This window comes from Thunnus maccoyii, chromosome 22, assembly GCF_910596095.1.
Source record: "Thunnus maccoyii chromosome 22, fThuMac1.1, whole genome shotgun sequence".
In the NCBI taxonomy this organism is placed as follows: domain Eukaryota; kingdom Metazoa; phylum Chordata; class Actinopteri; order Scombriformes; family Scombridae; genus Thunnus; species Thunnus maccoyii.
The window spans coordinates 18,960,220-18,974,087 of record NC_056554.1 but is presented as its reverse complement, the minus strand read 5'-3'; the positions used below and the strand labels follow the sequence as shown (position 1 = coordinate 18,974,087).

The 13,868-nt window shown below is 40.8% G+C and overlaps 1 protein-coding gene across 3 annotated transcripts in view; it reads left to right on the top strand.

The window, feature by feature from the left end:
* zgc:109889 (uncharacterized protein LOC553542 homolog) overlaps window positions 1–13,868 on the top strand; it is a 44,969-nt gene that overhangs the window by 28,421 nt on the left and 2,680 nt on the right. For 2 of the 3 annotated variants that reach the window (XM_042400315.1, XM_042400314.1), the window contains exons 4-9: window positions 5,376–5,529; window positions 6,927–7,044; window positions 9,867–9,935; window positions 10,591–10,635; window positions 11,790–11,923; window positions 13,035–13,337. In XM_042400315.1, the coding sequence (XP_042256249.1) occupies window positions 5,376–5,529; window positions 6,927–7,044; window positions 9,867–9,935; window positions 10,591–10,635; window positions 11,790–11,923; window positions 13,035–13,337 (823 nt within the window). The remainder of the gene's footprint in view (window positions 1–5,375; window positions 5,530–6,926; window positions 7,045–9,866; window positions 9,936–10,590; window positions 10,636–11,789; window positions 11,924–13,034; window positions 13,338–13,868) is intronic. The other variant, XM_042400316.1, reaches the window with a different exon arrangement.

Below are 13,868 nucleotides of genomic sequence, written 5' to 3'. Positions count from 1 at the left end.
AAATCCTACTACTACTGTTTGTTTACGTAGCCTCTGGAGCTGGCCAATCAGAACAGAGTGGACTCATTGGGAGGCGGGTCTTAAAGAGACAGGAGCTAAAACTGCCTGTTTCAGACAGAGGCTGAACCGAGGCGCTGCATAAAGAACCAGAATAAGTTAAAGTTAAATAAAATTTTGAAATTGGAACATTTTTACTTTTATTGAAGGGATCCTTAAATGTGGTTTCTCAAAATCTGGTTAAGTAGAAGTCATTTTTTTTTAATGTTCTTTGGATCAGTTTGTCAGGACTAAATACTGGTGAAAGAATGAAGAAGCGTGGCAGTTTGGTTAACAAGCTTTACTGACTTCTCTATGCTTTACGGAGCTTTACTGATTTTCCATGGACAGTTTTTTTTTTTTATGAGCTTCTTCACTGATTCACTTCATCCGGAACGAGAATATAGGCTAACGAAAATTAGCCCGCTGACGCATTTGTAGCGGTCTGTTAAGTCTCCCCACTTCGTTACCTCTTTTTCCCTCCTTCTCTCCCCTCCGCTGCTTTCCCATGTCATCGTTCTTATTTCCTCTCCCTTCTCCTTTTTTATTCTCCTATCCTGTCTCCGCCATCCTCTCCTCCATTTCAGCCCTTTTATTTCCTTTTCTCCGCTACCTTCTCTCTCTCTTTCTCTCTCTCTCTCTCTCCCTCCCTCCTTCCCTCCCTCTCTCTCCTTGCTGATACTGCCTAGTCATTCTGCAGCACAGCGGACTCGGACAGAGAGCGTCGGATAGAGCAGCGGGGATGAAAAAGAAAAGCTCAGCAGTCCTCCGTCTTATCCTCCTCTTCCTCCGCTCACACTCTTTCATCTTCTCTCTCCTCCTCTGTTCATCTATGCGCCTCCTCCCCCTCCTCCTCTTACACACAAACCACTCGTCTCTCTCGTCGTCGTTCTCACTTTCCTGTCTTCCTCCACTCCTGCCTTCTGCCTCTTCCTTCCTTGTCTTTTGTTGATAAATCCAAACTGGAAGGACGCCGTGAATGTTTTATGACATACAGGGAAAAAAAAGGATGAAAGGGACAATGAAAGAAAAAAGGAGAAAAGAAAGGAAGAACGGAAGGAAGGAGAGATGAGGAAAGATGAAAGAAAGGTAGGAAGGGAGGAAGAGAAAAAGGAAGGAAGGAAAGATGAGGAAATGTGAAAGAAGGAAGGAAGGAAGAAAAAAGACAAGGAAGAAGGTCAAGCAAGAAGGAAGGAAGAAAAGAAGGAAGTAAAAGAAGAAAAGAAGGAGGGATGCAAAGAATAATGGAAGTAAGAAAGTAGAGAGAGAAGAGGAAAGGAAGGAGGAAATAAAGAAAGAAAAACAGGAAAGGAGGAGGGAAGAAAAGGCAGCAAAGAAAGTCGGGAAGAAGAAAGAAAAGAAGGAGGGAAGGAAGAAAGAAATGACAGAAGGGAGGAAGGGACAATTCAAGGACAAAGGCAGGAAGAAAGAAAGAGGAAACTTTGTAACAAAATGTAATTAAAAAATGGAGAATTTTGTCAAGAAAAGGAAACGAGTTAAATATAGAGAAGAAAACATCAACATCATCAGAGCATTTAAATACATTCTTGACTAAAGAAGACTCGTCTATGCAGTCGTCATATCACCTCAACCAGGTTATAATTGTTGCATTAAGATTGAATTCAGAGTAAATTTACTCTACTGAGAGCTGATTGTAGCCTTTACATAGAGACAGAGAAGACACACACACACTTCAAAAACAAAATATCCATCTTATCAAGTCATTGTCAATACAGAATCTTTAATAAAAATGGAAAAACTGTCAGTTCAAGCATATTTCAACCTGTTTCCAATTCAAATCAACCTTAAAAGTGCAAGTTGATTTCTATTGTAGTTTACTGCATGTGATTTTTTGCACTTGTTTCACAAGAAAATAAGACTTTAAGAGGTTTATTTGCAGTCTACCATGATTTGGAACGTATTAATTAATAAACAAATTACATCAGAAATGATCGTTGTTGCATGTATCAACAGTGAAATACTGTATATGTCCTCTATTCATTCTGGAACAAATTCATTATTGCCTGTTTTTGCACATATACAACTAAAAAGACAATAAAACAATAAAAATGTTGCAAGAATACTCAGTATATGTAATCATAATTTTGTTTTAACAATCATGATCAAATACAGATAAGAAAATATTGTTCAGGGACGTCAGAAACATCCAGAGTTACACTTCCATGCATGTCTCACCAGTAAGCACTTATCTCATTGGTCTGTGAGTTTTATCTCCGCTAAACGCTCAAACATTGTAAGTTCATGGGAACGCACAGCTGTACAAAATAGAGATTATACATTGCATTTCACGAAAATCACATTTTCACACTCCTGTCATGGGAAATGAACGATGCAGCTCACTATCACGTAGAGTCTGTCAAGCCTGTAATACTTAAAGCACCAGAATTTACAATAAGGAGCTTTTTAAACCTCTTTTAATGTGTTTATTCTCTTTTTTACTCATGTGGCTGCTGCACAACTTTATTAATATTAAACTGATTATTAAATAAAGCACAAAAAATCTGATTATTGCAGAACTCCAAACTATGTAAGTCCCTTATTACATTAATCTGGTTATTGGCAGTTATTTGTATGCTTGTAAACACGCAGAGGGAAGGATGAGCGTATATATATGTGAGAGTGCACGACAGAAAGATTAGAGAGAAGACGGAGATAGAGAGAGAGTGTGTGTGTGTGTGTGTCTGTGTGTGTGTGTGTATGGTCAGAGAGAGAGAGAGAGAGGTTGAGTGTGTGCTACGAGGGAAGAGGGAGAGCTAGAGGTGTCTTTGAAGACGCGTCTGAATGAAAGTTGCATTAGCTGCTAGTTTTGTGGATTATTCATTTGGCCGCAGGGACAGATGCTTTAGGAAGGAATGATCAAACACCGAGCAGACAGGAGTGTGCTCTGACTGCAGAATCTGTGCATGCACGCACACACACACACACACACACACACACATATGCACGCACATGCACGCACACGCACGTACATGCACACACACGCACGGGATCAAACAACCAATAGCGCTTTAGTTTTTGAGGAATAAGTCTTTGTAGTCAGAGGTTAAACCTTGCAGACACTCATTCCTTCTGACATTGTTAATAACGCTGCTGATCTTGCACACACACACACACAAACACACACACACACGCAGTATACTGTACAGTTAAGTGAATCACTGGAAGGAACATATGTTACATCGACACGGTTTAACCTTATTATATACTAGGCTGATGTACACTGAACATGCCTGCGCGTGTGTGTGTGTGTTTGTGTGTTTAACCATCTGGTAGATCCTGGATAGCGTTGCATTGCTGTAGCCTTAAATCTCTTGTGGTGTTAAAGGATTGACACACATACATTACATGTCGTATTTTCTTTCTGTGGCTCACTCTCCCTTTCGCTCTCTCCCTCTCTCTCTCTCTCTCTCTCTCTATCACTAACACACACACACAAACACAAACACACACAAACAAACAAATAGTGTCTTTTTATATGTGTATAAATCACATTATCACACAGTACCACAAGCTGCAGAACACACAGAGCATTTGGAGTCTTTATGATTACCGAAAGCACGATTTCCATAAAGTAAGCACGCCCACACGCTCACACAAACCTCCCTTGCAGCTGCAGTGTGTGTGTGTGTGTGTGTGTGTGTGTGTGTGTGTGTAAGATGCTCATTAAAGGGCAATTTCATCACATTTTATGTGGCTGTCCAATCAGTGTTGATGGTAAATGTAGTCAATCAAACCAATAAATTCCTCAGTGTGTGCTATATTGATCTGAGTTTTCCTGCTCGCGGAGCCGTGCCGGCAGCGCCTACATGTACCAGGATGCATTGCATGCGAGCTTCTGATGCCCAACCCCCAATCGCACTCTTGCTCGAATAAATACAGCTGAATATCCGAGTCAGCCAAAAAACTGTAAAATGTATCCTCGTCCATAACATCCTCTGCAGTCATATTCTGGAAACGTCACTAGTTTGTAAGTTTTGTTTTTGAGCAGCATCTAAAGGCCCCCCGGCACACCCTCTGTCTCCTGGAGACTAGAAATCCAAGCTGAAATAGCCTGTAGTTCTCTCCCTCGCCTCCCCAACTGCATCACTGTACACTTCAAATGACGGCGCCGGTGCCGGAAGAACAACAGATTCTGCAGCGGCGCCCCAGAGACACAGAGGGGACAACTGCAGATGTTTTTTTCATGCTAATTCCTCATTCAGATAGCAAGAGATAAGGTTGAAAATCAGCAGAATGGTCCTTTAATCTGATGCAACAAGCTCTAAAACTAATCTGTCCCTGCTGTCCTATTATCACCTCCAGTGTGTGTATGTGTATGTGTGTGTGTGTGTGTGTGTGTGTGTGTACGGTATGTAAGCTGTATTATATAGTCTGTATGCATGTGTTGAATGCATTATTGTAGAGACAGATGTTAATATTTCATTTTTTCCGTCATCTACAGCACTTTTGATTTCGTTTATTATGATGGAAATGAAACAACCCGCCTCAGGCTGCAACTAATGAGATTTTCTCAGTTAGTTGTTTTGTCAGAAAATAGTGAAAAATTAATAATGTTTCTTATAATTTCAAAGTTGACACCCTCATATGTTTTAATTCGTCCAAACAAAAGTCCAAAACCAAAAGATAATCAGTTGTCTGAAGCTTCAGAAGCTGAAACCAGCTAATGTTTAGCATTTTTGCTTAAAAAATTACAAAAGCAATTTAATAAAAGCTCTAAATTAAGCCAATAATCTACAGTTTATTACAGTAAACATCCACTGATGTGAGTTAGGCTCCAGGAATCATTTTGTTCTTAAGTGTTAAACTTCATATTCGCCTCATAGCGTTTCATCCGTTGCACTTCTGCCTCTGTAAGCAGTTTCCTACATTCCCAGAATGCCTCTCAACAAAATCCATAAACCACATAAATCTCAGGGTCAAACCCACACAGACATATGTGTGACATTGAGATTCTTGAGCTGCTCTAAATTGAGACACAAGCGAGTGTTAAATAGCTGTTTTATCTGCCGCTATCCACAGAATCAAATCTTTTCTCCTGCCTTTTTTGGTGGCGAGATAAAGAACTATTTAATCAAGACTGAAGCTGACTTTGGTGGCGTAAAACCTTGTAGTTAAATAGCTGCACCCTGACTGATTAATAGAGGGCAGCGCCGCACCTCCGGGTTTCAGCTGCTAAGGCGACACTTGAAAAGTTACACAGTCAAATAATTGGGTCTATTTTTTCTTCTACCTGTCAAGTTGTTTACTGTCAGAACATGATGTTCCGGTGATGAATCCTCGTTTAAAACTTCCTCCAACTTCTCACTTTCTTCCTCCAGTCTCCCTGCAGGATATCAACATGAGGAAGGCCTTCAAGAGCAGTACCATCCAGGACCAGCAGGTGGTGTCGAGGACCTCCGTCCCCAACCCCGTGGTGGAGATGTACCATCGCTGTGACAAACCTCCGCCTCTCAACATCCTCAGCCCCTACAGGTCAGTAATTCAGCCTGACTGTTTCATATTGCTAAGTTACAAATCCTACTAACCTTTAATGCACTTTAAATGATTTAAGGTGGAACATTTACCAACAGTAAGTCATATGACAAACTGCTGACTGAATTAGCTGCCTCTTACAAAACTCAGCCTGAACTTTACACTGGGAGCTGCTGGGTTGGTTTTGGCAGAAAAGAACAGCAACAGCAGGTAGTTTACTGTGAAAATTCACATTAGTGAAAAAATTAAGAGAAAACTGTCGAAAAAGCATCTCGTTTCTGTGAAGTATTGGTTTCAAAATTCCACACTGATGCATGTTTGTATTGATTAACTACAGAATATTTTAGATCAGTGTGTATTTCTTACTTTCCAAGCAGATATCTCATAACTAGTTAACAGTAGTTACCATTTTAACATCAAACCATTTAAGTTAATAGTTATAGTAGTAATTTTATCTTTGATAAATTGATGTGTTTTTACTGCCAGTACAGTAGTAGTTGTACAGTAGAGGATAGTTAGGAAAGGGTAACAACTACTTTCACCTTTTTTCACATTTTAGGTCCTTCTTTCTTAAATAATAGCAAGCTTATTACCTACAATACAGTATTCTGGTGGGGGTATTACTAATTTTACGTTTTTAATGATCCCATCTAGACACGTTCTAAAATGTGTAAAAATACTCTGCTTGATATATTTCTAACCCTTTTTCCCACAAAAAGTTCAGTCTGTATGTTAAAGATGTTTTAAGATATGTACTCTTTGAATAATGATGTGTCCAATATGTGTTTTCCACAAAATGTAAATTATCTTGTTAAAATCCTCAAAATGACACCTCCTCCTCCTCCCTCATTAAAAATTCAGAAATCTATGAATATGCAAACATTTTTTCATTTCATATGTTTAACTGCTGAACACAAGATGTCTCCTACTTCTTTGTGAAGTCGATTCTCAGTGTTGAAGGCACTGAAGGCTTCAGGTTCCCACATCACACTTATATACGTTGAATACTGGACCACGATTGGCTCCAAATTAGCTGTGATGTCACAAATCCCAGTCACACGAAGGTTAAACCGGCATTTAAGGTGAGCACAGAGAAACTTTCCCCCTTCAGCAGATAAATGTGAAAACAAACTTCTAGTGTCGAACTTTGCACATAAATCATTCTGCGGAGTGAAGCTCAAACATCCAACTGATAATAAAAACATCTTTTTGAGTCGAGAGGGACTTTATACTCAGTCAGCACTGAATCTGGTTTGTCTCCAGCCCAGTTGTGGCTCCCACAAAAGTAACCAGTAATGCACTAAGATGAGGTGCAACGTCCTGCTTCTAATCAAACTACCTTTTCCATGTTCATCATTTCTTTTTGTTTTCACTCACTCCTCTATTCGTCCATGCAGGGATGACAAGAAGGACGCATTGAAGTTCTACACTGACCCCTCTTACTTCTTCAACCTGTGGAAGGAGAAGATGCTGCAGGCCACCGAGGACAAACGCAAGGAGAAGAGGCGGCAGAAGGTATGGTTGTGTGTTCTGGTGGAGTGTGCAGTATTTGTATGTGTATTTGTCAGGGGGGGCTTGGCATATGCTTCGGGGGGTGAATGTGTGTGACGGAGCTTGTCTGCAAGAGTGCAAAAGAGCAATTTTTTTAAAAGATCATCTTCTGATTTAATTTGCTAATCAGTTTTCTCCAGCCGAGTTGTGTCTTTTTTTTATGCTGTTATTCGTTTCATTTCCTGCATTCAGCCTGTATATCTTACTGTACCCGCCATTTAGCTTTGCTTCGCTGTGTAATTGGTTATTGATACAGCAGCAGTTGGGCAGGATCATTATCCGGAGACAAAGTAATGGCCGAAGGGGAGTACAACTTTTAAACATTTTATGTGTTGAGTCATATTCACGTCAATAAAACGAACCATGAACCTTTATGCAAACATATTCATAAAACTGATCAATCTCAACCTTTAAGCCAACATGGACGAGAAGGCCTTAAAATGCCCTGAAAAATGGACATTTGAATGTCTTGCTTCCATGGCAACTGGGCAAATTTCATCTGCTAAGGATGAAAATGTGACATGATCGAAAGCTCCAGAACAGCTATTAATAGTTTTATTTATATTTATACAAAGGTATAGCTCCTATATACTGCAAAAGCACAGGTATTACAGGACAGTCTTATGTAAGGATATATAGTTACATGTGGAATGACAGTGTGCTATGAATTCCTCTTAATCTCAGGTTTTCATTTATACTTCTCAAGCCAGCAGTTTCATATATGGTCATTTATCAATGTGACCAAACAATAAGATTTTTTGGGGGGGTAAATTTAATGCATATACTGTATATAGTACATATTTCTATAGCAAAAAACATAAAAGTATAGTTGCAGTATAGCGCCTGCCACCTGTAATTAAGGACTCATGCCTCTGGTCGACGTTTCAACTCTTCTACAGTACAAAACTAGAAATCAAAGAAACTAAACTCAATTTTCTTTTTGCCAAAATAATGCAGTGTGGATACCAGAGGTTACCTGTTCATCTATATGTCTACATGCAGTCACAGTTGTAGTACTGCATTAGCAGGCACGTCAGTAAGCAAATGAGTTCCTGGACTGTCAAAGCAACAGATTTGCCTGGAGAAGGTATCCAAGTTATCCCAGTTATTACTATAAGAGTCATAGATAAATTATCAATAGACTGAGGTTGGTTGAAATCAAGCGTCTCTTTAATTCAAACAACACACGTGTTATGGAGACTCTGCAAACTCTCCGTGGATAATTCTGAAGAAGGAAAGAAATTCACTGGTATATATATTGATGGCCTTGGGAGGCACCTTAAGCTGTTTACAGATTCCTACCAGACCTAGACAAAGCTTTACAGAGCTCTCCCTTCCACATGATATCCATATGACTTTGTCCTGCTGTTACCCTCGGAACCTGCAGTCTAATATATATAACCATACATGGTACACAATGTACAGATTTTTCTATCAAAGAGTTATCATCAATTTGTGTTATTGCTTGCCTAGCTTATATAGCATGATAGTACACAGTGAATTCAGTGGAATCCAAGGGGTATATAAAGATGGATGCAGTGAGGTGTGACATCACCTGTTGGTTTGCATTGGAGCCGGTTTGAAGCCCAAAGTTGCAGCTTATGCTCGGTGCAAACTTTTCCGTTAGAAGTCAGGACCTTCCCAATAAGGAGTGCGGGATGTTGTCTTTCACGCTCTGGAAACATGCCCCGCAACCTCGAACAGAAGCTAATGCTAGCTTACTAGGAACACTGAGTGGTGCACTTGAGCTAATGATAACTACTTTAGCTAAATTTTACCAACAGGGCAGGAATCATAATCAAGTAACATTAACCTTAATATTACAACAATAGTCCAACTCAGTGCGAGTCCAGGAGCAGCAGGTGAGCCAACTGTCAATCACAGCTGTCAGTCAACGCCCACAAGGCGGACATCAGAGCTATTATAAGTCTTCAAATCTTATTAATAGTACACTTATTAGAGGCCCAAATATTGTGATTGAGACCATAATGACTCATTGAAAAATATGATTGATTTGGTATTTCTAGAAAGAAGTTGATGCTTTTTTTGAATGGGAGTCAGTTGCAGTCAGCATCTAGTGGCCATCGGTGGTATTGCACTTGAAGATACTTCCACATTGGCTTCAGCCTCAAGCCGTGGTTGTTGCTGCTTGGTAGGAATAGTTGATCAGAAGCTAGCCTTGGGTATTTATTCAATCCAAGGGGGTAAGAGCTTTTAACAGTTTTGTCTTTTGCAGTTAATTCTGTGTGAGGCTCTTTTGAACATCCCTTAAATGTTCACTTAGCTCAACATAACTGGCCTAAAGAATTAACTTCTTCATATTGGGATTTCAGTGGTTTTCCCCTCTGGTGCAAAATCACTTCAAAATGCTACACTTAACTCCTTCAGCTGGCTCGACAAAACACTTCACAAACCCCTGACCCACTGCTGCTGTATGTGTTTGCTGCACTTTGTTAATATTTCTGTTCATTTTAATGCTGCTCACATTTTTTCTGTTCCCTCCCTTCAACCTTGAAATATCCTTTTAAGAAACAAAACCAGTTTTCACTCCTTGAAAAATTGACAGGTTCGAATCCTTGAGGAAGCTCAGCTGCAGGAGGATAGCTCATTTTTTTTACCACTCTTTCCTCCTCCTCCTCCTCTTCTTCCTCATTCCTTTCTCTAATTTATCAAATAGAGTCACCTGGCCTTCCAAGACACACACACCCCACCCTTCCTCCTCCTCCTCCTCCTCCTCCTCTGCTCAGTCTAACGCACCAGCTTGTCTTTCTCCCATGTTTCCATAGGGCTGTCCGGCCCACCCTGACAGGCCCCACTCCAGACAGGCCCCACCCAGGAGCCCCCTGTCCATCTCTGTAAGACAACCCCGACCCCCTAACCTGCCCTCTCCTGCCCCCCCTCCTCCCCCCTCCCCCCCCCGCCTCCCACTATACCCACTCTACACCCCACTAACACACACACACACACATATTACACACTCACCTGTCATAGAGGATGTATGAACGCAGGTAAGCAGACAAATTGATAGAAAAACGCAAATATTCAACAAATTAATGGTTGTATTTTAATACTGTTAAAAGACACAGACACACACACACACACACACACACACACACACACACACACACACACACACACACACACACACACACACACACTCCCTCCTGTTTGTGTCCGTGTGTTTCACGTTACGTTCGCTTGCCACCTCACCCTCCCTCTAACCGTCTGTGTTTGGTTTGGTTCCCGTGTTCCTAAACGTTTTGGTTCTCTTGTCCATCGTTTTACTGGTGTATGTGATGAGTAGACTATTGTGTGTGTGTGTGTGTGTGTGTGTGTGTGTGTGTGTGTGTGTGTGTCATTGGTTCGGTGTGAGTTTGCCCCATGGTGAAGGAGCTGGTGATGGGGTCCTGTTCTTTCCCTCTGCACCAAAGAAATCAATAATCAATGACTGAAGTTTCTCTCCGCTCCTCTGTCTATCTGTCTATCTGTCTGTCTTTGTTTCTCTTCCAGGAGCAGCAGAGGCAGGTTGAGGACCCCGGCAGAGAGGTGAAGAAGGTCAGTACGGATTTGCACGAATACATGATCACTATTTAATTTAAACGTGTGATAATGTCGCCCCAACACTTTTTAAATATAAACCAGCCGTGCCAGAGTTACCATCACTCAACATAGTGAATGTTTAGTTTTGTTCCAGGGAATTAGATCATTAGTGATGTTGGCCCCTGATGCACAAATATGCAGACAGTGTCTGTTATTTTGACCATATAGTTTAATATCCTGTGTTTTACAACCATTTGTGGCACCATAACACGATTTTTAGATCATAAAATATGTATGACTGATGCATTTAGGACTTCTAAAATGATTGTGCCAGTTTGAAGGTTTTCAGGTGTATGGCAGGGTCCTATAAGAGGATTTAATAGCAATGCTTATATATGGTAAACAAATTTAATTTAGTTTTATTTAATGCCGTATATTAAAAAACATCAATACATAGCACATCCCGGTAGCCTACTGATTAAGACGCATGCCACATAATCCATCTCTCTCTCTCTCTCTCTCAGTTTCATGTCATCTCTCTATAATAAAAAGCATAAAATGACCTTAAATAATATATATAAAAACTCCAATTTGGTATCCCAACTGCAAAGCTGTGGAGCTCTGCTTTCTTGCCGTCTGCGCTTTGGTGTCTGGCTTCAATTTACTGTTCAGTGTTTGTGAAAAGCAGTTTGAAGTGATAACAAATGTTTTATATAATAACAACAGTCTTTGATATCCATTTTAAGTCTAAAATTTGCCTGAGCTAAAATTATACTGTCACCAGTTTTGGCCGAGCAAAGTTTGTTCATTTAGACGTGCATGTACACATCACAGTGTCACCGATGTAAATGACAGTATTGAGTGAATAGCAAAGGCTTCCAAGACTTAGTGAACTTTTTAAGAGGATCATTGCCAGTATGGAGAACTCTTTATCACTCCAGAACTATATTCAGTAAAAGTATCATTCACTTATGTAAGAACAGAGGCTATTAACACTGTCCTGAGGTAAAGCTGTGCTAATTCTCTAGACCAGAACAATTAAATGTTGAAGTCATGTACTCCAGGTAACAGACATGATGTAGAGGAAAACACCAAAATTGCAGACACAGGTGTTGTCTCAGTATTTATCACTTCAGTGAAGAAAAATGTCTGCCTGTTTTACCCTGAAGGTGCGTAAGGCTCGTAACCGGCGTCAGGAGTGGAACGTCCTGGCCTACGACAAAGAGTTCAGACCAGACGCCAGGCTCACCCCCTCGCCGTACCATGGCATGTCTTCAGAAGGCTCCCTGTCCCCTGACAGCAGGTACACACACACACACACATACACATAGTTGTGTTTCTAACACTTCAGAGCACATGACATTGATTTATATTAATTTCCTGGAGACTTACACTAACTATAACACCTACCTGTCAAACCCTAACCCTTATCTTAACCTTTAACCGAGTCCTCACCCTAGAATTTAAGGATTTACACAATGGGGACTTCAGTGTCCCCATAATGTCACTCTGTAAGCAGATTTATGTCCCCACGACATGAGTTATACAAGGACACTATCTGCTCCTACATGACTGAGATTTTCCTCTAAGGTCCTGTTGCCTTGTTACAGTCTAGCCTCACAACAAACACATCTGTGTTTATATGTTAGTTGTCTCCTAGAGATAACCAGATGTGACAAAAGTGGTTCACTGGGAATACACCTACTCAAGGAGACAAACACACACTCATGGGTCAGATTATTAGCGTTTAACGGTGAGGTTTTCTGCATTAGGATGAAACTTAAATCAAACCGACTTTCTGTATTTTCTCCTTAGTCTTAATAAGACTATAAATAGTAGCACTACACTATACTGTAGTATGATTTGTGCACATACTGCTGGGATGCATGTATACATAACCACTCAGTCACAATTAAACACATCCATCAACAAACCTGTAAACTGATATAGAGCCTTAAGCAGTAGATGTCTTCAGTTTGTGGTCTATGCTGCCCTCTTCTGGAGAAGGCAATACAGAGCACAAGATATTATTATATTGTATATCATACAATATAATACATTTACAGTTGCACATCCACACCTCTGTAAGAAAAGATGAGATCAAACTGTGAGGGGACACTGGATCACTGCAGCAGAGAATACAAAACCAGGATATACTGCAGTGGAAGACAGTAAATATCAACCCAATTGTGGAGAAGTTATATTTGTTCTGTCATTATTTTTCAGCTTTGTTGTCGTTCTGCCCATTTTTATGTCTACATTCTGCCATTTTAATGCCCAAAATTGTGAGAATCCAGGATTTACTGCAGGATTTTGTTCCTTTTTCCTTGTTTTGTATTTGATCTCCACTATCTGTAAACCTTTTTTATCTGCATGCCTTTCAACTGACCGCCCACTCACATTCCCCCCATCAGGTCAATGGCGTCTGACTCCTACCCAGCCAGCCCCAACCACCCCTCCACCCAGGCGCCCAGCGCAGCCCAACCTACCGACCACCACGCCAGGGACATCCTAAGCGCGGCAGCCCAGACACAGTCGCTGGACCGGGGCATCAGGCCAGCTACCCAGCCTCCGGGTGCTGCAGGGGCTGCAGCGGCGGGGCGACATGCAGCCTCCCTGGGCAGGACCCCATCAGGACTTGGAGTCCAGGCTGGCGGAGATCCAACGGTTAACGGACCGAGGCAGCAGTCGGTTAAGGACTACCGGGCCGGGCACGGGTAGGTTTGGTCATTGTAGACCAGGTTTTATTTTAATGTATTAATTTGTATATTTATTTAGTTTTGGTAGTGTTTGTATTTTATTTTCTACTATTTGTTTGACTAAAAATGTGCATCCCTGTTTGCCATTGGATGAGCAAAAGAGCTACTGGTGTTTTGATGTATTGATGGCTGAGTTTTAATTTAAAACTGAATAAAAAACAGTTAAGATTTCAGCTTTCCATTACCATTTGAGAATTGCAGTTTAGTTCGTATTAGTCTGCAGCATGCCCTGTCTGCAGACTGATCGAAGCTGATCGTCTGTCTGATTTGGAATAATCCCAGTTATCATGTTGTCTGAAGAGATCTTAAGATACTGAACCCCCGTCTTGCTCCCTAAGAAGCTCTGGCTCAATGACTGAAATGTCAAACATGATATTTAAACCATAAAGGCTTAGCTAATGTCAACCAACTGCTGCTTTGAATGTTAAAATGAAATTCTCTCCTTTTGAAAATGTGTCTCCATGACTTTTCCTAGAGATCTATACAAAT